The sequence below is a fragment of the Octodon degus genome, unplaced genomic scaffold (genome assembly GCF_000260255.1).
Source record: "Octodon degus isolate 3935 unplaced genomic scaffold, OctDeg1.0 scaffold00148, whole genome shotgun sequence".
In the NCBI taxonomy this organism is placed as follows: Eukaryota; Metazoa; Chordata; class Mammalia; order Rodentia; family Octodontidae; genus Octodon; species Octodon degus.
This window is the reverse complement of record NW_004524724.1, coordinates 5,017,599-5,043,651: the sequence shown is the minus strand read 5'-3', so window position 1 is coordinate 5,043,651 and position 26,053 is coordinate 5,017,599. Positions and strand designations below refer to the sequence as shown.

General features: G+C 42.2%; 1 protein-coding gene across 5 annotated transcripts in view; it reads right to left on the bottom strand.

The window, feature by feature from the left end:
- Ubr5 (ubiquitin protein ligase E3 component n-recognin 5) overlaps positions 1 to 26,053 on the bottom strand; it is a 128,539-nt gene that overhangs the window by 64,043 nt on the left and 38,443 nt on the right. For 3 of the 5 annotated variants that reach the window (XM_023702299.1, XM_004642258.3, XM_023702301.1), the window contains exons 5-12: positions 24,583 to 24,702; positions 19,046 to 19,235; positions 18,501 to 18,660; positions 17,803 to 17,952; positions 15,842 to 16,053; positions 3,314 to 3,430; positions 3,120 to 3,230; positions 2,308 to 2,462 (exon numbers count right to left, since the gene is read on the bottom strand). In XM_023702299.1, the coding sequence (XP_023558067.1) occupies positions 2,308 to 2,462; positions 3,120 to 3,230; positions 3,314 to 3,430; positions 15,842 to 16,053; positions 17,803 to 17,952; positions 18,501 to 18,660; positions 19,046 to 19,235; positions 24,583 to 24,702 (1,215 nt within the window). The remainder of the gene's footprint in view (positions 1 to 2,307; positions 2,463 to 3,119; positions 3,231 to 3,313; positions 3,431 to 15,841; positions 16,054 to 17,802; positions 17,953 to 18,500; positions 18,661 to 19,045; positions 19,236 to 24,582; positions 24,703 to 26,053) is intronic. The other 2 variants (XM_023702300.1, XM_004642259.3) reach the window with 1 other exon arrangement.

Below are 26,053 nucleotides of genomic sequence, written 5' to 3'. Positions count from 1 at the left end.
ATTAATACGAAGAGCTGTAAAAGGCTCAAGTCAATAACTTCTGAGGATAACCCACTAATATTATAGACTGCGAGACAGTATTAGATGTTTAGTTGAATTCAAACACTTATAGTATTTAGATGCCAATACAATATTCACCTCTGACAGGACAAAAAAATAAATAAAGAAAAATTAAAGAAAAAAATGGAAATGGAAAGAAGCAGTCAATGCTCTAATTAGTTTTGTCTCCTTTTTTTCAATTGTTTGTACTTTTTCTTTTCTTAATTTCTTATACATTGCTCCAGTTTTTTCTTCTTCCAATTTTATATGTATATATCTGGTAATATGAATAGCTGGTTATAAGACAATACCATGTATTACAACAAATACTGTGAAATTCATATTAATTTGTTAAGTAAAATTCTGTATGAGTTGTCAAAAATTAATTTTTTTTAAAAAAAGTTGGAGCTGAGATCTCCACTGTCCAGGAGGAATAGGAGAATAGAAAAGATGTCCTGAGGCATCACAGGAGGTGGCAGGTTCTTGCCACCTGCAGCCTTAGAATTGTAAGGATGATGGAGACTGTGCTTTGAGGAGAAAGCTGCGAAGTGCTATTTTTCAAAATGGAGCTGGCAGCCACACCAGGTTCCAGAATTGAGGCAGCTGCCATACTACATTCCACAATGGCACTGGCACAGAGGATTTGTTCCTTAGGATCTGGGTCCGAGTGCTCAGCAATCCAGGCACTTGACCCCTACACCAAGAGGGAAGAAAGCCAGGCTACTGCTCCAGCTGGCAGCAGCCCTTGGCATCATCCACAAGGCATTGGTTTTAGGCACAATCAGAATGCGGGAGTTCTGAGGTCAAGAAGGCTTCCACCTAGATTTTAGAAGGCCTGGGAGACCAGGCAGTGTGCCCTTGAGAGGAGCAGTGTGTGAAGCAGAGTGAGAAGCCTATTTGGTAGGAACCTCAGAAGTTTGGAAAAGTCAGAAATGTGTATTGCCTGAGAAAAGCCACAAGGGGAGAGCAAAGCCAGCCCCAGGGAAAAGCCTTGGAAGATAGCAGCAGAAGTACTGTAGTGGTGAAGCCATATAAGGCTTTTGGAGCTCACAATTCATTACTGATTGCTTCAGATGTTCCACATGAAACTACAGGACTTAATATTTCCCCTGCTGGATTTTGGACTTGTTTTATATCCCAATGGTTTATATCCTCCCACGTAGACCTTTTGGAATGGAATGCTTACTTGTGCCTTTGAATGTTGGAACTTTTCATTTGCACAGAGGCTTACAGCTAAGAGTTTGCCTTAGATCTTGGAGACTTGGGACTTGGACTTTTCAGCAATGATGAAACTGTTAAGACCCTGGAAACTCTTACAGATGGACTAGTGCCTTTCACATAAAGAGCTGTACATGAGTCTTTGGGGGGCCAGGGGCAGAATGTTACAGTTCTCATGTAATATAATGTTAACAGACTTAATAGTGATTCTTAGTGATAGTTAAACCTGTGCTATAATGTTGAAATTGTGAAATGTTACTAAGCAAGTCTTTACATCTGGAGACTAGTTTAAAGTATTATATATGTACTTGCCAAGTTGACAAGGGGTGGATTTTAGCAGTTATTGTGTCAACTTCAGGAGTCAGAAGCTTTGCTGGATGGGCTCAGCCACCCCACTCCATAGAGCAGGAAGGGCCCACCCTAAAGTGACTCAGCACTTAAAGGGTACATAATGTGATTGAGAAAGGCTTCCCAGCCACCTCAACTTTCTGGCAGCTCCACGCCACTTCCTTGGAGGAGCCAGTCTTCACAGCTGCACCACTTTGGAGGAGCTCTCATCTTCACAGTAGCCACCACCACTTCCTTAAAGGAGCTACTATCTTCATAGTCAGCATGGAAGGAAGGGAGAGAGGCTTGACAGTCACCTCAGCTGCTGCTCCTTCCTCAGCTCTTCACTGTTTTCTGCTGCCATGAACTGCTGCCTTCTGCCTTGAGCTACTCTGCCCTGGAGCCAGCTGAGTATGGACTGAAACCTCCACAAACAGTGAGCTAAATAAACCTTTCCTTCCTTAATTTTGTGTGTCAGGTATTTTGTCCCAGCAATGAATGAGTAAAAAATAACCGTGGCAACCTCCAAATGTTAGCAGTAGACTCTCCGGGTTGTGGGTAGGTTTCTGCTTTGATAAAATTTAACATTATATACCACTTTTATAAATGTATCTTCTTAAGGTTTTCCTTTGGTAAACATAGCTGTGCCCAAGGTGAAGCCCCCACTGCAACACACTCTCTTCTGCTGCCCTCCCTGCCAATCCTCCTCAGCGCCAGACTCACCACCAGTATAAACTGCTCTCCAGCTGGGCACAGGTGTAAAGGGCACAACAATGCAGCGAGACGACTCGCTCTCCTTGGAGTTCAGCGTGCGCCTGTGCAGCATGCTCTAATCTAGAAGCCACGGAGCTTAATGTTTCATCTACCCATGTAGCAACCTAAAGGATAAAATATTAGAAGGAAACGAAAACAAGCAGTTTTTCCAAAATGACTGCAGTCACAATTAGGGTCAGGGGCCACACAGTAGGACACCCCTGTAACCTCAACTACCTAGGGAGCAGGAAGAGCACAAGTTCAAGGCCACTCAGGGCAATGCAATGGTGGCCTGGCTCAAATCCGAGGGCTGGGAGGTGGAGCCTAGGGTCAGGTGGCCTGGGTTCCATCCCAGTACCCAAAACAAAAACAACAAAACCTAGGCTATGTGTACATCCTGGAACTCTAAAATGTCAACTAAATACTCTAATGTAAGTACTTCAGAATAGATTCTTGCTAAGACTAGAAAAGTGACTTCAAAACCAAACTGACCACTTGAGGTAGAACATCTATACTGTTCCAATCTATTCTTAAAATTTCCCTCCTCCCTTTCAATTCTGTGTTTTTCTATGTCCTTATAGTTTTCTCTACTTTTAAAGCTGAATTATTAGTATAATGATAAACTAGCCAACACAAAGATAAGACATTGGATTATTCTCCTAAGATCTGAGACACCATATTTATGGACCTACTTAGGATAGAAAATGGAAAGATGAAAAGGGCAAGAGAAAGAAAACCAAGAATTTAAGCATGAAATGTTTACAATGCAAAGTGACTCCTACCTTGTTATTTTCTGTAGCTACAGTTGCTCTTATGCTATTTGCAGACAGGAGGACTATCTTTTCATTGGTTAACCCCAAAAATGTTGCTCTTGGATGATGTAATGAAGGATTCTTTGAAAGCATAAGAAAAATGATTACTATTTATATGCGGATATGTAGCGCTGTTCAACGCAAAGCTCCACACAGCACAATACCTGGGCGTTTCTGTATGGCTCCACCTCGCTCCACTTCCACTGGTAAAGCTCCCCTTTGCTGCTCACAGCCAGCAGCTCTGAATACAGAGCCCCAATGCAAATGAATTTTGTTCCGTCCTGAAAGTAAAAATAACACAACACTAGCAACACGTGACCTCTTCACCCACAGGCTTTGACACTGCATTTAATCCCTGGATCACATCCAGCTTAACGTGTGGACACAGTGGCCACAGCAACTTGCATCCTGGTACAACCCACAGCCACTCTAGCCCCACTCCCTGAGCCCCTCCCCCCTTTCCCTAGTCACTCTCCAGGCCTCCAGACCTCATAGATCTCATTTTGAGGAACTGTTCTCCAGTGCTTTCGGCCTGTGTGACGTTTTCTCAGCACATCCATTCCCTCTCCCCTCTGAAGAAGACCTGTCCTGACCCCTGCCCTGGTGCTGCCTACACAAGCACACCTTGTCCTGAACTGCAGACCCCAGCGCTTCACAATGCAGTGCACTCATTCCATCACTTGCACAGAGGTGTTGTCTCCCTTATAGCTGGGTACCAACAGCTGGCCAGGTGGTGCTCAGTAAGAGTGCTGAACTGTGAGGGGGTGGGGGTAGGAGCTGAAGCAGAGACTCTTAAGTCGGGACAGAAGACCCCTTCCCAGGATTGTATCTGATTCAAAACTAATGATACATGTCCACACCTTAAGACAAAAGCTTATGCAATGCTTAGCATAAAATTAAATCATAAAATCATAAAAGCAAAAAATGTAAATATTACAAATGAAAGGGCCAGGGAGATGGCTCAGTGGAATAAGCGCTTCCCTGGCAAGTGCAAGGGCCTGAGTTCAATCCCCAGTTCCGCAAAAAAAAAAAAAAAAAAGACTTTTAAAACATAAGCCTAATGATCAGTCATGAAGTGCCTCAAACATACCTAAGCAAAACTCACCTGTAACAGATCTGAGGCTGTACAGTTTTCTATTGTCATATGCACTACTTCTCTCCCTTCTGAGGATTTTTTTTTTTTGGGGGGGAGGTTTCGCTGGCTCAGACTGCCTTAGGTGAGGCCTTCAGAGCTGGGGATGGAACCACAGTCCCCTGCACCTGACTGAGTTTGCCCAAGCAGGCGCTTCAAACAACTGAGCTAACCCACAAACCCCTTCTCCTCCTTCTGGAATGCTATACACTAAAATAATGATGTTCTTCTGCCCTTCCAGGCAACTCCTATTCCACTCACCTTATCTGGTCAGACAGATTTCGGTGCTCAACTAAAACCTGCACAAAGCCCTCCAAGATCTGTAATACAGTAACGGCAGGCTATGCTTGGTCTGGCCCAAAAAAAGTACTTGTTTTCATGTTCCTTTTACCAGTACCACTCAGCCTGGTTCTCACTTGGGGAGGGGATCACATCTGCAACTCTGCACCAAATCGTATCCTTTCTACTCCTTTTTTTTTTTTTTTAAAGGGAAGGGTCTACAGGGTGTTCAGGGTCTCACTACTAGATCGGATTCACAGTGATTCTCCTACTCACAGCCTCCCAAGAGCTGGGATTACAGGCATGCAGCACCACACCCAGTCTCAACTGCCCTCTCATGGCACTCCGGGGAGATGGGGGGTGGCCCCAGGATCATACCCCGGCCCCTGCACCTGCTTGCAGGTGCTTTAATCTGCTGAGCTATTTGGCTGGCCCTTCCATTCTCTCTTTTAATCCGTTGGTTCATGTGAAAGATAGTGGGATCAGACCAAGTTGAGTCCAAAACCTGGATCCAATACATATGGGCAAGTTCTAGAAACTACCTAATTTCTCTGAACCCACTGGCCCACATCTGGAAGAGGAATCAACCAAAGCACATTTTTATCTCCTGCAGCTCAGACCCACAGTTGCCTGCCTCACCACCTACCTTATGTAAAGAGAGCCAGGGCTGGGGAGATAGCTTGGCAGTCTAAGTACCCACCTGGTAAGCATAAGGACTGGGTTCTATCCCCAGTATCACATGCGGTACCAGCCCCAGAACTCCAGATGCACTGTGCTGGCCACTGAAACTGGGCATGGTGGTGCAAGCCTATAATCCTAACACTGGGGATGCTGAGACAGGAAGATCTACTAGGAGTCTGAGCTGTATGAGACCCTGTACCAAATAAATAAACACTTAAAGAGGGCCACACACTGACACAAATGCACATACCCATGCATGCACACTTGCACCTTTCTGGTCCCAACAGGCGTCCAAGTGAGCCCAGCTTTGGCCTCCTCCCAGTACCAGTACCGAGAAGCTCACTTGGGACACATCTCACCATACTAGCCTTTCTTACCAGTGACCGTCACATTTTTGTGTGCTTCACAGTCCATTTTCTCTCCACCAGCTCCTGACCACAGGTCACCACTCTCCCTGTCTTCCTCCCGCCATCATGATTACTTTCTCCATCTCCCTTACCACACCCACACTCTCAGCCACAGGCCTGTGCTCCAACCTTGGCCTCAGAAATAGGATCCTCAACAGCACACCCATTTAGTGTGCCAACCTCCTGGTACCACAGAAAGCTGCTAGAGCACTCTACCTGCACCCCTTCCCATCACCACCATCCCTGCTTGGCTGAGATTCCCACAACTCCCTTCTCCAACAGCACAGCACACTTCAGCTCCACTTCATGGGAGAAAGAAGGGTATGGTGGCCTCTGTCCAGCTACTCTAGGCTTTCCTATACCTATCTTTCTCCTGTAGCACTAATTTAGCTTTTCAAAGGGAAAATCCCCAAGTTTGGAGTTGACTGTGTAAGATACATATTGTCAAGCTAGAAACCACTCCCTCAGGGTAGAGATCCATAGAAGGACAGGAACCACTCCATGGGTAAGCTGAAAGGACAGGAACTACTCCATGGCTAGGCATGAACTGAGCACACTGACACTGAGAAACTGGTATTTTGAAAAAGTTATTTTTTCTTTTCCAAAACCTTCTCCCATAAAACTCCATCCCTTTTTTGAATGCTTCATTTCCTCCCAGGAGGCATAGCTCCAAGCCTGTCACTCCGAGCAGTGCTGTACGCCAGAATGGTGATGGAAGGCTACTCGCACTCAGCTGCTCCACTCAGCCTCTTCCTCTCTCTACCTCACTTCTTGTCCTCCTGGAGATTACGTTCTTAGGAAGCAACTGCATTTGTGACATGCGCCCAGCTGACTGAACTGCTGTTTCCCAGAAGCTTCCAAATGTCAACAGAAACAAAAACACCCCCAGCCAATGCACTGCCTTGAACTCTGCCAGCTCTGTCAGCATAGACCACAGGCAGGCACAGCAGCGCCACCAGCAGATGCTCCTTCCCACTTTCTCCACAGAGAGCCACGGCACAGCACAGCAGTGGCGCTCAGCATGCGAATACAGTGCTCTTTCCCTAAACTACCAGGTGCGAGAGATGCACCAACTCACAGCAGCCAGTCTCTTCGGTGTCTTCACTCAACTAGCAAACTCTTCTTTTTAACCTTGAGGGTTTGCAGGAAATGTGCATCCTGAATAAATGTGGACAGTGTGCCTTGGACAGAGTACAGATTTTCATCTGTGGATCTCTGTGACGAAATGCTCCCAACATGAGGTTATGGCTAGACAGGGCAACACCTACAGCCTCACCTTCTCGGAACCAGGAGCAGGCAACTTAGTGACACTCCCTCCAAAGGCAAAAAAAAAAAAGAATTTTAAATATATCAGTTATTTAATTAGGTTCTTAGTAAGAAATTTAGAACATTAATTTATGAAGACAAACTCCATTTGTCAAAGCAAAAGCAGATTGCAGGTAGCTCCAGAGCTGAGGAACAGCTTTGATTTCTGCTAAACTCTGTGGGTCCACCACTTTCTGATCCACCTTGTGCTGCTCTCAAATCTGGCGTCTCTCTTTCTCGGTGTCGAAGAGCTCACCCTCCTGGTGTCTGGGTTTCCTTCCTCAGCTGCTGCTTCTTAAAGCAAGCATTAGTGAGGTGTTAGGGGATTTTCAGTTTGCTGATACCAATTTTGGTAGAGGTGGCAATGACAAGTTTGTTTTTTCTGGTATGTTCCTCATAGAGGCCCAGTCACAAGTAGCAAATCATTGGCCAGCTGCTTAAGGAAGACCACTCTCTTGCCTCTGTGATGCCCCATGAGGATAATCAAGATAGTGCTGGAGTGGCATTACCCTGAAGTTTCCTCAGTGAAGGGTTTCTTGCCGTGGCTCAACAGCTTTCTGGGCAAATCTTCAGTAGGGTAGCATCTAGGCATTTTCTGAAGCTTAACCTCCCAGGAACCACTATTCTCATCACCACTGACTGGTTTTGTGATCATAGCAAGAACCTTCATCTTCTCAACCTTCAATTCAGCAGCTGTGCACTTTCTCTTGTACAAAGCCTTTCTGAAATACATAGTAGGTCAGGAGTATCCACCAACTCCTCTAACCAGGACAGGATTTCAGCTGCAGTGGGCTGGGCCCTTCTTGGACTTTTTTGCCTTCACCTTACCCTTTTTACCAGTACCGCTGGCAGCAGCCTTCTTGGCTTCAGGTTTCTTCTCTTTAGTATCTGGATTCTCAGGGGGTTTTTTGCCCACCATCTTGCAAGGTGAGAAAAAGAACTCTGAAGAAAATTTTAAAAGAGCTTGGGGTATAACTTAGTGGTCAAGCACTTGCCTACAGTGCAGAGTGCTGGGCTCCATGCCTAGCACATGAAAATGCCCACACAATGTCTTCTCCTAAATACCTTATTTCTAGATACGCTATATATATAGATACACAGATATAGATAGAGATATAGATAGATATAGATAGAGAGATATATAAATTACTCCACTGATCTTGTATCTACCAATTTCTTCTCCCATCTGTAGTAACCAATTTTATTCTCTATTTTTTGTTTATTTGTTTATTGTCTTTTTAAGGCAGGGTCTCACTATGCATTTCAGGCTGGCCTTGAACTCACTACTTAGCCCACACTGGCCTCAAACTCACAATGATCCTCCTGCCTCATCCTCCCAAGTGCTGCAATCACAGGAGTGTACCACCATGTGTGGCCTTTCTCTGTACTTTTTGCTTCTGATGTTTTAAAAAAGGATTCCATACAAAAGTGACAGGTCCATCGTGGGGTGGCCAACAACAGGACCTCCTGCTAAGTAACATTTGTGTGTGTGGTCGATCATGCTCGCTTTATTCATCACCAACAGATGCTGAGGCTGCCTGCACATTGTGGCCACCATGTGGGGGTGCGGGGCCTCCCTTCTCTTGGGGAAGGCACCCAGAAGAGAAACTGCCATTCCACTCTCTCCAGGGTTCCCACACTGTGCTCTGTAATGGCTGTCCTGGTCTTGACTCCCTGTCCTCTCTCTCCAGTCCATGCACCTCCTGTGTTAACAGTAGCCATACTAAGAGATAGGAGACAATGTTTCATGGTGATTTTAATTCATATTTCTCTTACAATCAGTGATGCTATGTTCCTTCTCATATATCTGGAGTTAACTTTATGTCCTTTGAAGTCTCCTAAATAATTCAATGAGTACATTCAAGCATTTTACTCATTTTTTAAAGAAACTGATTTATATTTCTGATGTTGACTTGTAAGAGTTATTAATTATAGATACTAACCCCTATCAGCTACATGGCATGCAAATATTTTTTCCCAATCTCTATCTAGGCTGCCATTTCATTTTGATGTTTCTTTGCTGTGCAGAATGGATGGACCAATGCTGACCAACATTTTAGGCTGAAATCAAAAAGTTGTTGCTAGTGAATGTCTAGCTGTCCAGGAGCTTTTCTCCTATAATCTCATCTACATTTATAAGCTCGGAATATACATCTGGGTCATTCTTTTCCTTTTCAATACTAAAGATTGAGCCCAAGGCCTTCATACTGAACTATACTCACCTTTTTCTGAGTCTTACTAAGTTTTCCAGGCTGGGCTCAAACTTGCCATTCTCCCATCTCAGCCTCTTCAGGGTGCTGAGATGTTAGCAGCGCACCATCTCACCTGGCCATCTTGGATCCACTCTGAGTTGATCTTTATGTATACTATAAAACTTGGGTCCAATTTTATTCTTCTGCATATGGAAATCCCATTTTCTCAGCACCACCTACTAAAGCCACTGTCCGTTCTCTTTTGTGTCCTCCTGGACCCCACACACTGGGTTTACATCTGTGCTCTCTAATGGGTCTATTGAGCTGTTGCTATTTTTATGCCAATACCAGATATACTATGGCTTTATGATAGTTTGCTGGGGTTTTTTTTTTTGGTATTTAGTGCAGCATCTATAGGGTCTGACTACACAGATCAGACTGACAATAATTTTGTTTTCAGCTTTCCAAGCGCTGGGATTACAGGCGGGCGCCACCATGCCCAGTCTCAATCGCCGTCTCAGCACGATCCGGGGACAGGGCCAGCAAGCAAGCCAGGGGCCACTATGCTCTGCCTAAACAGGCGCGTTAATCTGCTGAGCTACCTGGCTGGCCCTTATGACAGAATTTTTAATCAGTAATTGTGATGTTTACAGTTTCTTTTCTTTCTCAGTATAAAATTCCATGTGAATTTTAGGATTTTGTTCCTATTTTTGTGAAAAATGCAAATGAATTTTGATGAGACTGCATCAAATATGTATATTGTTCTAGGTAGTGTGAAAATTTTAACAGTATCAACACACCTTTGGTAGGTTTGATTTTTTTTTTTTAAGATAGCTTTGTAGTTCAGGCTGCCCTTGAACTCACTATGTAGCCTAGTAGGACCTCAAACTTGTGATCCTCTTGCCTCAGCCTCCACAGTACTGTGATTACAGACAAGCACCATAACGCTCAGCTCAACAACAGCAACACTTTTAACTGAAGATCATAGGATACTGTTTTCTTTGTGTCTTATTCAATTTTTTTCTTTCTTTCAACCTTTTTATAATAGTTTACCACACAGGAACCTTTTACTCACTGGTTAGGTTTTTGTTTTTTGGGGTTTTTCTTGGGGGGGGTCCATAACTGGGATTATTACCTTGATTTCTTTTCAGATTGCTATTACAGGTATAAATAAATGCTACAGTTTTTATACAATGATTCTGTATCCTACAACTTTACTAAATTCAAAAGTTTTGTGGAATCTTTCAGATTTTCTACATATGGCATCATGTCATCTGCATGATTTTTACTTCCTCCTTTTAAACTATAAAAGAGGAAAGTAGTTTTCTTCTTCCTTTGATTTGTTTTTCTCCTCATACAGTTGCTAGAACTTCTAGTATTATTGCTGCACAAGTAGCCAAAGTGGGCCCCAGAGCATCATGGAAAAGCTCCTGGGTATTTCCTCATGGGTTATGATGTCAACTATAGGTAGATAGTTGTCAGAATTGCCCCTTTAAGTTGATGGACTTCCCTTGTACATCTAAACTTTAGAAGACTTTTTATCAATCAAAAACTGCTGACCTTTATCAAAGCCTTCTTTTTACAGTGAAGGACATTACACAGACTGACTCATGCACAGAAACCAGCGTTCATGTCAGGGTTGTGCCCGGCCCACTTGGTCAGGATACACCTTCTTTTCCCTATGTTGTTACTTTACAGATAATTTCTGCATTCATCACAGATAATGGCCAGAGTCTGTTGGGCTTAGGTATCAGATGATACTGGCTTTATACAATGTTGTGGTCTTCTTATTGGAAGAAGTTCATATAAGCATGTAGTTACATTCACCTGTGAAATATTTAGCAATACACACAATTTCTAATCTAAGGCAAACTGCAAAGGTGACTAAACAGTACAGAGTCATGTTAGAGAGTGACTGTAGTGGTGGACAGTAAATCCACCTAATTGCAACATGCTTTTCCGCCTTAAACAACAGAACTGCCAAAGCTGCAAAGTAGAATGATCAGTCACATAAGCCAGAAAAGCATTCCAACTTTATATGGCTAGCTGGCGGGGGAGGGAGATAAAGAAGAGGAGGGACAGAGAAGAGTGGCAGAATGAGAAAAAGGAGAAGAAAGATGAAGGATACATGTGGGCGCATACTAAGACAGTTGGTGTCTTCAGGCCAAATTCCTCACAGCCCAATTGAAAGAGCCACCCGGCTAGGAGCACAGGCTGGGGTTTGCTCTGCCTTCTGTCATAGGGTACTTGGTTAGGGTCATAAAGTGAGCAGCAGTGCTGGGTGTGAGATCCTGTGGCCCACGCCACAGTTTTTGCTCACCAGGTCCCTCTGCAGAGCTTCCCTGCTTCCCATCGCCTCTGGGCCTAACTCATCATGCTGCTTTGACAGGGAAACCCCTGTTCCTCTTCTCCCTGCAGACACTCACCCAACACCTAGCAGGAGACCTACATTCAAGGATGTATTTGCCAAGGTTACTAGATTAGTACTGACTGATCTCTACCACTATCTTCATAAAACTTTCAATAATCCTACAACTTTTTCCAGTTAAGTATTTATATTAGCCTTGACATTTAACTCACAAGAATAATTTTGGGGAGTAAGAGAGGTGATCAAAATATACAGTAAATCCACACACATACAGTAAGTGCTTACATTTTAAAAAGTTATTATAGTAAAGCATACATTGCCCTCTCAGAAACACCTTCATTTCTTTTTTAAAAATTTTATTTATTTATTTGTGTGTGTGTGTGTGTGTGTGTGTGGCCAGCTCAGCCCACCAGGGGGTGGGGCGGGCTGGCATGTGGTGCTGGGGGATTGAACCGCAGTCCCTGTGCTTTGCTAAGCTTGTTCAAAGTAGGTGCTTTAGACCACTGAGCCATCTCACCAGCCCTTCATTTCAAACATATTCCCTTTTCCTTGCCTTACTGGGAAGCAGTTCTGGAAGTCCTCTTTCCCGAGTGTCTCTATGAAGTGTGATCAAAAACTAGTGAATGCTGCTGCCAAGTGCCATTCAAAAAAGGTGGGTTAGTAAAAACATGACCCTGTACCCACACTGTCCTTATTCAACATATCTGGCACCATGCCACTTCTGGCTTCTCTGCAAAATCAAAATGGACACAAAAGATAAACATTTTGAATTAATTCAGGACACTGAGGCAGCCACAATAGTATGACTATTTCACAAATGGACTTCTAGAATAGATTCACAAAGTCTCAAGAACAATGGTATAACTGTGTCTGAAGTGAGGAAGAGTACACTGAAAGGTAATAATGAATAATTAACATATTTTACTGTAAGAAATTTTTTAAAAATTAGATATTCACCATATTTTTGATCCTACCTTGTACTTAAAATTGATGGATATCTCAAATTATTGTCATCAAAAGATATAAACTATAAAGGCTTAAAGAAAAAAGAATGTTCCATCATTAAAGAAATTTTATCTGCCTATACAATGGTAGAATGTACAAGTAGATATTGGCAAAGTATTAATTCAATTAATTGAAAAATAGAATGCCCTTTGCATCCTACCAGAAAGGCAAACTGAAAACTTACTTCACAGTAAAGAACGTTGCATGAACCCGTTTCTAAAAATAAGCTGGAGGGGCCGGGGAGATGGCTCAGTGGAATAAGCGCTTCCCTGGCAAGCACAAGGGCCTGAGCTCAATCCCCAGTTCTGCAAATAAATAAATAAATAATAAAAATAAGCTGGAGTGCATATTTTGACCCCAAAGAAGAGTGATTCCACTTCCTCATATACAGGAAGAAACAAGACCCAGCAGGAAAATATGAACTGACTTCGCTCCCTGGCTCCACAGCTAAACCCACCGCTGATGAGCCACATCCACACAGACAAAGACTCCACACTTCTTCAAACACAAGAAAGATGGCTCAGAGAAAAGCGGCCAGAGCTTCTCCGGCACACACTGTGTACAAAATGAAGACTACCTTCCAGCAACCCAATATGCTGAGGGTGGAGCCTTAAACTGCTTAATGAAAATAATGCAAGGGCTACCAAGACTGTTTTGAGAGCCTAACCTAGATTACAGAGGGCCACATTTTTAAGATCAGTCATTGGAGTTAGTCACATCATCTGTCCTCTGCTCTAGACTCCAGGTCCCCAAGGAAAAACTCCTCAAAGTTACTACTAAGGCCACTCCTGGTGACAAGCAGCTCACCAGCCTATAGCAAATGATTCTTAGGTGCTCTTCAATGGCTCTGCTTTCCAACACAGAACTTGCCGACTATGGCGGCACGCGTCCATCCCTGCCCTCAAGAAGATATCTGTGAGTCTGAGACCAGCCTGGGCTACACAGTGAGTTCAAGGCCAGCTGAACTACATAGCCATACCCTGACTCAAAACAAAACAAAACCGCACAACACAAAACAGCAACAATATAAGCCACAGCACTCAGCTCATCCTGCCTGGGAATCCACCTGACCTTGGTTGGAGTGCTCTGACAGACCTGGCCACAGTGGTGCTGGATGCACTCTGTGTGTGCATGCATCCGGGTGCCCCCTTCCTTCTTCCACGTTCTACCCCACCCAACCCATCACATTCTCCCACCCCAAACCTGCACTTGACAGTGGTCCCCACTCCAGCCACAGTGGGAAACCAGTGTGGTCACGAATGTTGCTAGGGACACCAACTTCCTTCTCTGGGCCTGCAGAGTGGTTTTCCTGCAGACCTAAGGTGGCCTGAAGACAAGTCTCCCCACTGCACTGATTTTTCATCCTCACTATGAGGGTGGGACAGTGTCTAATGGATGTGGGGGGACTCTTGGGGTACTCAACACTTTAAGCCAAAGTGATTTGCTTCCTCAGAATGGAAAGTTATAGTGTCTATTTTGTACCAGGCATCTTGTTTGTTTTGGGGGGAACAGGGTCTCTATACTATACATAGTTGAGACTGGCCTCAAACTCATAGTGATCCTCCTGGCTTAGCCTCCCAAGTGCTAGGATTACATAAGACCCCATGACTGACTAGAATTGCAATTTTGAGCTAATATGTAAGTATTTTATTTTTCATGATTTTGTTTTAAAATACACATTTTGCAGATAAAGGACTAGAGAGGACAATTATTTCACATACTGCTTATCTGTCATTCTTCAGTATCTAAACAATTAAATTCTATCTGAAATGAAGGCTTCATAAACGAAGGCTTTTCAGGCATTAGAAACTCCCTGAAAACAAGCTATACCTTAGACCCATGCCTAACAGCGGAGACTAACAAAAAGCCATTAAATATGACAGAAGGCTCAGGAACAGAGAAAAGCCTGATATACTTATTCTGTTCATAAATATCTTCACTGGGTTATGGATTGTGGCACGGTGGTTGAGCACCTTCCTAGCATGCTCAAAACTGGGGTTCAATCCTAGCACCACATACCTGCATGCATGCACGCACGCACACAAACCATGACGCAAAACTACTTTCATTAGCAAAACTAACATATGATTAAAAAAAAGCCTGGACAAGTAATAAGTGTCAGCACCAGAAAAGGGGGTTGTGAGTCCACTGTTGTTATGCCCTGTCAACAGAAAACAGACACAGCTCTAACATGACCCAAGCAAGGAAAATAGAAAACAGTGAACACACACACACACACACACACACACACACACACACAATCACCCCTAACATACAAAGTAAAAGCATAAATCAGAACTTGGGATATTCTGAGTTTCATAGAAATAAGTAAGAAAATACAGTGCAGGAAAAGTTTGGCAACTGCCAAAATAAACAGAATAACCTTTTGCTTCCAAAGACAGTGATTAAAATTCATGCTCTCTCTTGCATTCAAATTTTCCACATGACCTGAAAGTAGAGGAAAATAAATGCACTGCACTAAGTCTTGCAATAACTACAGAAACAGAAATTTGGAAAGTTCAATAATATTTTCCCCCAATTCAAGTTCAAATTTTGAGAGAAAAAAATTCCATGCCAGACTCTCCTTATCTGTAACCTCTGAGTTCCTATCTTCTGGGCTATTTCTGCTTAAGAAAATTTCCTACCCAACTATTTAGAAAGAAAAACAGGCATATAAAAAAAAAATTCTTTAATACAAAAAACAGGAAACACACTTCCTACAGCAGCCTCAGAAGGTCAGTCAGCAAGGGCTTAAGCCATGACAGGCAGCAATGCCAAGTCACCACACAGCGAGGGCTGGTGAAGCCAGACTCCACCCAGCTGGTGCCAGGCCGCAGGGCTCAGGCAGTGCTACAATCTAACCCCTCCATGGCTTCAGCCTGGGTCTGCAGGATGTCATTACCACTCTGGGACAGCTACCTCATCTAAGAAATGCAGATCCACACCCTGCACTGCAGGAACTTGGGCCCTCCCACCCCATCCCAAAATTGCAAATTGGCAAAGCCCATGTCTACCACAAGCAAGGGAATAATTAATTACTCTCTGAAAAACCCCAGGGTAAATCTCCCCCATTTCCTCAAGGAGCAAGAAACAAGTACACTCAGTCACTCAACACATCTTACCAGCAGGACTCATGCAAAGTCAAATCGAGATAGTGTACTTACTGTACTGTGAAATGAGAAAAAAATACTATTTTATGTTTGTGCTTTTTTTCTTTTCTTGAATAGCAATACAAAAATATGAATAAATTAAACAAAACTTGGGGGAGGGGAACTTGCCAGAATCCACTTAAATGGGAAAGATATGAGTTTTTTTCCAAATACCTTGTCAGGCCACCACTGCAGATCTTCACCTAGCGACACTGGGCTCTGCACAGGTGTGTTCTTCTTGTCCAAGCTAGGTTCTCCTTCTTTGCTGGTAGAGCCCCTTTCATTATCAAATGAGGCTCCATCAAGCCACCTTCTCTCACGTAAACGTAAAACGGATTCACGTTCACGCATCAGCTCAGAGTCTCTCTCTAAGGGAAGAAGGAGAACTGGTATGCAATTGGGTCACACCAGTGGGATAAAAGTAAGCCACTCTCTAGTAAAGACCCTTCAGGATGCAACTAATAGTTATCTACTCACAAAAGCTTACGTCAATGCGTATATAACAGAGCTGACCAGCAACATTCAAAATACTAATCCTTTCCCAGTGAGTAGATACAAATTATAAAGTAGTATTTATTTTTAAAACTATGCAGAGGCAAAATTCTCCATTATTTCAACTACATATGTTTTATAGCATAACTTTTTATCTTAATTTGATTTTGATTTTTAGTGGAGTTTTAAAATTCTGACTTTCATTAGAAATGCACACTACAAACATTTATAAATTAGAAAAGTGTGCATAGTTAGGATTTCAACATGTTAGACATGTAGGCAAACCAAACAGTATTTGTTACAAAGTCTCCAGTTCTGTTCATTTTTTAAATCCAGAGGTAGGAGTAAAATTGTTGAATTAAACTACAAATACATTAACATAAACTCATTCTAAAGATTTTAATAATCCAAGCTCTTGTTTAGAATAACTTTATAGGCAATATTTTTATGTATAACATTTAAAATAAGTTTGAGAAATAAGACTGAAGGGGAATTTGCTTGATTTCCTTACCCAAAATGTTTCCCCTGCAGCTGTCCTATAAACTGTCTAAAATTACTCTTTTTAAGTTTGCTTATACATTACTTTTTTATACATTACTTTTAAAATAAGATAATCAAAATAAACTTTCAAAATTTGGATAGTAAGGATTAGAGGCAACATTATAGCTGAATCATACAAAACTGCCATACATGTGGGGCAAAATTGGTCTAGTATCAGTTATTTCAGATGGTTCAAACTAAAAGGCTTGTATGTGATAAACTTAGGAAAAGAAAAGGGGGAAAAGAATTTACTTGTGCTAGATAATGAATACTTGAAAATACAATACTTGATTCATTTAAGCCAATAAAGTATGCATTTACTAAACAATTTTGAATCTGCTATATAACAAGCCCAGTATACTAAAAGATCACCCTCAGATGCGTTATTTTTTAAAGTTTGTTTTTAAGTACTATATGTTTGGACCAATATCTAAAAAAAAAAAACCAGCATCTTTTCCAGTTTACTAATGATCACTAAATACAGATTATTTTTCTCTATTGTTTCAATAAGTGGTTTTAAATTCTAGAAAGTACAAATTCTAAGTTATAATCCAACTAAAGCTAATTCAAAAATATACAGAGAAGCTACTTAATGATTTTAAAATCTTCTGCCTTATACCATATATTGTATTTTAAGGATTTCAAACTTCTGAAATCATTTTAAGGTAAACATTTCTCTACACTTAATATTGGCCACTCCCTCCTATGTAGTAAGTTTCTCATACTTCACTCTTCCTTCTAACCAAGACTTACAGAAACAGAAGAATTATGTTATTCTAATCAAATAAATTTCAGAGATTTCTTTTCTAAATGCTGCATGTCACAATATAGTAAATTCTGCTTTTAGTTCAAAATTGGTATTTCTAATTACAATTAGCAAGTGATAAGCATGACATGTATTACACAATATAAACAAGACTATCTCTGAAATACCACTGTGGTTCTTCAACATTAAAAAAAAAGTTTAATGGCAAGGCTACACAAAAAACACAAATAGGTAATGATTTCATCTACTGTAATTCTACAAGCTCAAATCCAGTGAATCTACCACTATATTTTCATATAGCCAGCCCCTGATCAAAAAGAAATAAATGCAAAATTACCTCGAGAAGAGCCTAGCCTGGAAAGTGATGAACGACGAAAAGAAGGATAACCAAAATAGCTAATGTCCTCAGAAAACATGGCGTCCGCATCGATAATGACACTTGGGTGGGCAGAATGAATGTCAGCATCAAGAAGAGACATGAGATCCTCTACAAACAGAGACAGACAAATACAAATGCAGCAGCTACAGACAGTGTACCAGATCCTGAAAGAACTCCAAGAATTAAATTACATCTAACTCAGTGGCAAGTATTACCCAAAGGTAAAAAGTACTATCTAGGAAGTAAAACTAATGTTATTAACAAAGATTTTAATGGACATGAGATGCACAACTGTTTCATGTTCTTACTAAATAAATTATAAGAAAGATCGTGCTTATGCTAGAAGACATCAGTTAATACCATCAAGATTTAAATTCAGTTCAATTATTATATATTTTCAGTAATAAGATTAAAAATAAAATCTGTTGTCACCTGTCAGGCAAGAATAAAACTACACACACACAGCTATACATGTACCAGGAACAAGTTTAAATCAACAAGGCAACAACACTTCCCCTCAGATTACCTTATAATCAAATCAAACAGCTCTTCCATGAGAAGCAGCTAACACCATTTTTCCAAAGTTATGAAATCAGCAGGACTTCACAGTTCTATTCCTTGGCGGAACTGGCAAAACAACCTGGCAAGCCACTCACCTCCAGGCAAATACGACTCGCTGGCCGTGTCGTCCCCATCATCCCCGTCCTCATCATCCCGGCTAAGTAAATTATTTACAGCAAGGTTTACATCAAGATTTGTTCGCTGAAGCTCTCGAATAATGACACTTCTAGATTTGCCTTGCAAAACAACCTGGGCCTAAAATACGAATGAAAATGAGTAAGTGCTATGCTGCTTTTCTGATTATTTATCAAACACAGCTTTCTAAACAAGCACACCCAGGCACAACTCTAAAACCAGTTACACAGTATGCTGAAGCAGAAGGATCTCAAATTTGAGGCCAGAAGGCCCAACTCAGCAAGATCTAGTCTCAAATTAAAAATTTAAAAAGGGCTGGGGGATGCAGCTCAATGGACCCTGGGTTTTAATCCCCAGTACCAGAAGAAAGAGGGTGGGGCAGGGGAAAAAAATGGTTCTGTAGAATTGGTACAGAAAAACCTATTTACAAGTCACACTGAGCCACACCTGTGCCCATACAGCTCTGCTTGGCCCTGACTTACAGCAATGCCCCCCAAAGCCACACCTGTGAGATCAGCTCCTCTGGAATGACAGAGGCTGGGATGACTGGCTGTGGCTGGCTGCCCAGGAGCCCTGAGCCTCGATCACGCCCTGTCCGGATGACACGAGTCTGTCGCCGTGAGTCTCGGGCACCTGCTGATGATCGGCCAGAGGACCCTCCTCCACTTCCGCCCACTCCAGAACTCCAGCGGCTCCTAAAGATCAGAGAGTTTAGACAATCTGTATTTCAACAGTTCACTTTCAAAAGGAACTTCTGAGTCTTGTTGTCATTCTTTCAAGCTGAATTTATTTTTCTACTTGCAATTATTTCACAGTAATGCTTTGACAAAAGAAAAATGTACTAGAACTGAGCTTTAAAATAAGTGTTCCATCTGGGTATGGCAGCACCACTGTCGTCCCAGCACTCAGGAGACTGAAGCAAGAGCCTGAGCCAGAAGCATCACCACAACTTAAGAGGCCAGCCAGGGCTACACAAGACACTGTCTCAAAAACTCAAAACCAAGCAAACAAAGTGATCTCCATTTTTTACTGCTTTATATAAATTCACTTAGAAAGACAGTAAAATATCTTTGTAAATGAATTTTTTTTTAAATATACATATTCATTTCTTTCCATAGCACTAAAATGGACACGTACCACCTTTATATCTCTAGTTTCTAGTACCAGGAATAGAACTCAGGACCTTGTACTTGCCAGGCAGACTCGATGCTGTTGAGTTGTCCCCAGCCTCACATCTCACCTTTTAAAAAAGATCCTACAGAGACTAAACCATGAATACTCCTCATTACACAAAGGAACAACTCATCTTGGAGCTCAAGGTGCTTTGTGTAAAATGAAACATGTATTTGTGAAGACGGTATTTCATTATTCTTTAGCATTATGACATTTATAGGATAATTTGCTGTGCGAAATATGCTTTTTCCTAAGTACAGAGAAAAGAAGCAGAACAGACATGGCCTCTCTTAATACCCCAGATGCAAATGAAGAAGCTTCCTAGCACAAAATCTAGACAACCACAAGAGATGCCCATCCACACTGAGGTCAGAATAGCACTGGCTCTGCTTAAAGGGAGCCAGGCATTGGTCACTTGTGGTACATTTATGCCCAATTCCTGTGGCCTCACCCACAGCTGAAGCCCTCTACAGTCCATCCCATAGTTTTAAGTGAACTTTCTAACCTTTCTTTTCCTTCCTTAAAAACCTTAGAATATATTAAGCAATGACTGTCAAACTGGTATTCATCCAACTCTGTGATTTCACTAAGCTGGAAAAATCTGACCTCTACCTAAACCAACAAAAACCTTTCCAAGCAGCTTCATTAGGAGGCCCCCAGCAAAAATCAGCACCACTCCTCTGGAAGGCTTCTGTACTCCACGAGTGCTGACAACTCATGATTGTACAGTGTCTGCATCTACAGCCCAAATTCATGCGTCTTCAGTGCTGCAGTGTCAAAGCACTTGTTTCAGGTAAGGGACAGATTTTAGACATGTCATTTCAATAACCAGTGAACCAGCAGAAAGACAAAGGGCTTGACTAAAAGTACTTTACATTTAAGAAAATTAACGCCACAATTCCCTTTATAATAGTACCAAAAATCATACAATACTTAGGAATAAACCTAACTAAACAAAGATATACATTGTGTAGTACAAAGCACTGAAACAAGTGATCAAAGAGACAGAAAATACGTTCCACAAATTCCTGGACAGAAAGAGAAACACCACTGATCAGGAACTCCACACCACCCAAAGCAACATACAATGAATACAATTTCTATCAAAACTTGAACAGCTATTTATTTATTTATTTATTTATTTATTTGATACAGGGTCTCACTATGCAGCTCAGACTTGTAGTGATCCTCCGTCTCAGCCTCTCCAGCACTGGGATTACAGGCATGCACCACCATGCCTGGTTTTGGTGGCTGGCTGGGTGCAGGGCTGGCAGGGCATGCAGTACAGGGGCTCAAACCCAGGTCCTTGCACTTACCAAGCAGGCATTTAGACTGCCAAGCTATCTCCCCAGCCCTAAATAAAACCTTAAATTTGAAAAACACATTCCAAAATGAAATCATGTAAGAAGTAAAATAGCAATAATGTCTTTTTGAGTTATGTGTATTAAGATTAAGCAACAGAAATTAATATAGGATCCATAAACAAATATTCAAATCCACTGTTATATCAGCATCTATACTTCACAGTTTCCTTTAAGTCATAAAGACTAAGTCAAGTAGAATTGCTCTTTTACTATACATTCAAAAACTAAGTCTTATTTCAACCTGAAAGAAGGGAACCATACCAAAGACCTTAAAAAGATACAATGAGGATAATCCTATGTTTGCTCGGACAGTGTCCATTTAAGTCTCTTCTCTATACTTAATTATTATAGCTATCCCAATATGGACAACAAAGGACATGACCTGTGGAGACAGGAATAATGTGCTATTTCCGCCAAATAACTAACATCAGTTGCCCCCAAGCAAACAATGCTAGCAACCTGACCAGATACAGAGATGGTCCAGGTGCACATCTGCCACCAGGCAGATCCTAGGAGCACCCCACAAAAACGGACAAAGTAGGCAAGTGCACATATGAAGAGGCTAAGCTAACAGAAGAGGAAGGATTTTTTTTTTCTTTTTGGCCGCTTCCAGACAGGTCTGGTTTGGCTTGAGGATCTGGGGATCAAACCACAGCATCCTGAGCCTGACTGCTTTATTGAAACAGGCACTTAAACACCTGAGCTAATGGGCAGGCCCCCAAAACAGAAGAGGAAGATGTGCACTGATAGAGAGTACCTCAACTCATGGATTACTGCTTATCTGAATCCATAAAGCCACCACAGTTGTGAGCTCGCTACTTCTGCTCTTATGTGTAAGAAAGTGGCTACCTTTTAATTTTAACAAAAAAACACTGAGAAAATCTTTAAAAAGAAATCTTTGGAATACAACCTAACAATTAGCAAAAACACTAAAGTAAAAATAATGAAAAAAAGGCTATACATGACTAAGAATGACCAATCAAAATAAGTGATTGCCTCTCAATAAGCCATGCTACTGGGAACAAAGACACCACCACTACCCCAAGATCTTCAGAGCAGCTCTTGACTGGAGACCAAGAGCCGGAACTTGACAGGCCAGGATGCGACTCTTCCAGACAGGAGCCTAAGTGGCACACTTGTGGAAAGGGGACTGAGTTCATGCATAGATATTGTACATTCTCTAATCTAGATTACAGATTGCAGACTTCCTTCAAGTTTATTACAATCAATAGAGAAATAGGAGGGGAACTATAGAATTCAAGGAAAAAGAACACTATACTATGATCCAAAATATTTTTTAATCATTCATTCAATCATTCATTTGGTACAGCGTCTCACTATGCAGCTCAGACTCATAGTGATTCTCCTGTTTTCAGCCTTCCCAGCGCTGGGATTACAGGTGTGAGGCATCACGCCCAGTTTTGGTGACTGGCATGGCAGGCTGGGGTTCCAGGAATCGAACCCAGGTCCTTGTGCTTGCCAGGCAGGAGCTTACGCTACCAAGTTATCTCCCCAGCCCCAAAATATTTTTGACTATATAATTTGATTTACAAAAGAACCTGATCACAGTTTCACTACCAGCCATCAAAGAATTTGTACTTAAAACCTGACAAGACAACAGCAAATCCAAATAAAAGTAAATGGGTGATGCGGCCACTGAGTCAGTGAGGCATATAGTACAAGAAGGCCAGAGCCAGCTCAGGGGCAGGTGGGGCTTGCACAGTGGGGTCTTAGAACCAGCCCAATCACTCGAATGGCTCAAACTCAGTTCCCCTGCACTGCTGAGACTGCCAACTGCTGCTGGTCTACTTTACACACACCTTCCCATCACACCTTCCATTATAACCACCCTTAACAATCAAGCTTCACCCAGAGCTGGGGAGATAGCTCAGTGGTCTAAGCACCTGCCTCCCAAGCACAAGGTCTCAGGTTCGATCCCCAGTACCAAATATCATGCTGGCCCAGAAACACTTGTAGCGGTAGATGCGTGTAATCTGAGCACTGGGGAAGTTGAGACAGGAGGATCACTATGAGTTTGAACTGCGTAGTGAGAACCTGTATCAGAGACAGAGACAGAGACAGAAAGAGAGAAATTTAAAAGATAAAAACACAAGATAGGGGCTGGTGAGATGGCTCAGTGGTCTAAAGCACCTACTTAGAACAAGCTTAGCAAAGCACAGGGACCGCGGTTCAATCCCCCAGCACCACATGCCAGCCAGCCCCGCCCCCTGGTGGGCTGAGCTGGCCACACACACACACACATAAATAAATAAAAATTAAAAAAAAAAACACAAGATAGATGCAATCAAGCTTCACCCACTGAAATGAGGGCTTAAGTCCCAACAGCAAAACTGAGCATTACAACAAACAAGCTAAGTTACAGTCCACAGAATATAACAAATACTGTATCCATGAGCCCACAACAATGTGTGTCAGTGAACAGAAAAAACATAAAATAGATAATGGAAGGAAAAAGAATCAAAGGAAGGGCACCAAGGGCAGCAGAGGGCAGGAGAGGGTGGAGAGGGCGGGGAAAGGGCAGGTCTAGGTTTGACTGTGTTGACACCTGGCACCTACCCATAAGCCAGGTCCATTATTGTATGCATGTATGTATGTATGTTGTATGTATGTTTATATGTATTGGGGCCAGCTCAGCCCACCCTGGGGGTGAGCTGGCATGGGATGTGGTGCTGGGGGTTGAACAGAGGCCCCTGCATGCTTGCCTACACTTGCCTAAGCAGGCACTTTAGACCGCTGAGCTATCTCGCCAGCTCCAGGTCCATTATTAAAAAATACATATATATATAGCTGTTGAAGAATCCAGGTACACTGCCAGGCATGGTGCCACATGCCTGTAATCCTAGCACTTGAGAAGCTAAGGCAGGAGGGAGGCTGAGGCAGGAGGATCACTGAGAGTTTGAGGCCAGCCTGGCTACAGAGTGAGTTAAAGGATAACTTGAATTATATAGTGAGACACTGTCTCAAAAAATTTTCAAGGTACAACATGTGTGAAAGTGCTAGCCTGCAATCTTCATGCATTGTCTTCCCTTTTTCTTGTTCTTTTCTTTTTTTTTTTTTTTTTTTTTTTTTTTTTTTTTTTTTTTTCGTGGGGGTGGGGGGAGTACCGGGGATTTAACTTACAACCTTACTCTTGCCAGGCAAGTACTAATTCAGCTGAGCTACCTCCCTAGCCCGTATGCAGGTTCTTTAGTTTGACAGTATATAAACTCTAGATAAAACTGTCAACAAGTTGAGTGTCTAGTTTAAAACTAGAAAGAACTACCAGATTTAGATACCGGGAAAGAAATCAATGTTACGATTTTTTTTCTTTAAACCACAAGAAGAGAGATCCAAAGACGCAATCACATACACTTGTAAATGGCCCAAGTGGGCCAAGGGATGCCGCCAACACAAAATGCTTTCTTTTGGGTCTGGAGCCTAGGTGAGCAGCAACCTGTGGCCTTGGCCGATGCGGCTGATTCTGACACTATGCACCATGACTTACCCCAAGGTGTTGCCTGCTAGCCGGCCCAGAGTCTCAGAACCTGAGAGAAACCACGGGGAGTCACTTGTCCTGCCTGGCCTCGAGGTCCTCCCCGCCCCCGAGTTGCTGTTCAACTTTGACCTTGGAAAAAACAAGAGACAGGAGAATCACTGAGTGGTCCTCACCTGCTGAGGGGCACAGGTGAATTCCAGGCCTCATTGTCCTGGGAATTCCTGTAATAAAATGCCTGGCATTTTGATGACGCCTCTTAAATGTGTGCTTCACATCAAAGAGCAGGCCTAATAGCTGGGCGTGGCAGCCCAATACTGTACTTATTTGTAAGGCCAAGACAGGACAATTGTAACTTAAGTCCAGCCTGGACAACAAAGGGACTTGGTGGGACCCTTTCTCAAAACATTGAAGGGCAAGGGATGCAGCTCAGTGAGAAGGCCCTGGGTTCAGTCTCTACATGAGTGAAAAGAAAAAGCAAACTTAACTTTGTAATAATTCACCACTCTTTCTTAACTTTCTTGCTTGCTTTTTTTTCTTTTTTCTTTTTTTTTTTAAAGACAGGGTCTTGCTATGTAACCGAGGCTGGCCTCCAACTCAGGCATGCACTACCACATGTGGTACCAACTTTCATTTTTTGCTTTTAAAACAGTCTTGCTATGTAGATCAGGCTGACAACAACCCATGGGCCTCTGTCTCCTGAGTACTGGATCACCTTGCCTAGCACAATCTGACGGCTAACTTTATACTGTTTAGAGCTCTTAAATTAACATGGTTCCTATTCTGACTTGTCTAGGATCCTTTTTATGTACTGTAACTCTGAAGGACCAAAATGATGATGACCCTTTTTGCCTTCAAACTGAGTTAGCTGATTTGAAAATAATAAAGACAAAATCATAACATGTAAAATCACTTCAAGGTCAGATGTAGTGGCACATGCTGTTATCCCATGTACTACTAGGTCTGGCCTTGAAGTGACTTGGGACACTGAAGGTAGAGGATTCTTTGAGTTCAAGGCAAGTCTGGACTATATAGTGAGACCCTATCTCAGATAAATAAATAAAGCCATTTCATGAAAAGAAAGATCTGACTTGGGACCCACAAAATACTGTAATATTTTCTAGAATTTAAAATTTTTAAATTTTTATCTTTTAAATTTCTATTCCTGTTAAGTGAAAACTAACTCCTCTGCTTCTTTTAATGTTAATGTTTCGGCTATAAACCATTGCTTGTTTAAAAATTAAAACTAGGGGGCCGGGGAGATGGCTCAGTGGAATAAGCGCTTGCCTGGCAAGCACAAGGGCCTAAGTTCAATCCCTGGTTCCGCCAAAAAATAAAATAAAATTAAAATTAAAACTGAACTGCAAAAAGCAAAATAAAACTGAACTGCAAAATCTCACTGTGTTTAAAGCACCTGATTTCCTACAATGCTTCTTTTTTTTTTTTTTTTTGAGATAGGGATTATCAGTGTCAAAACATGTTT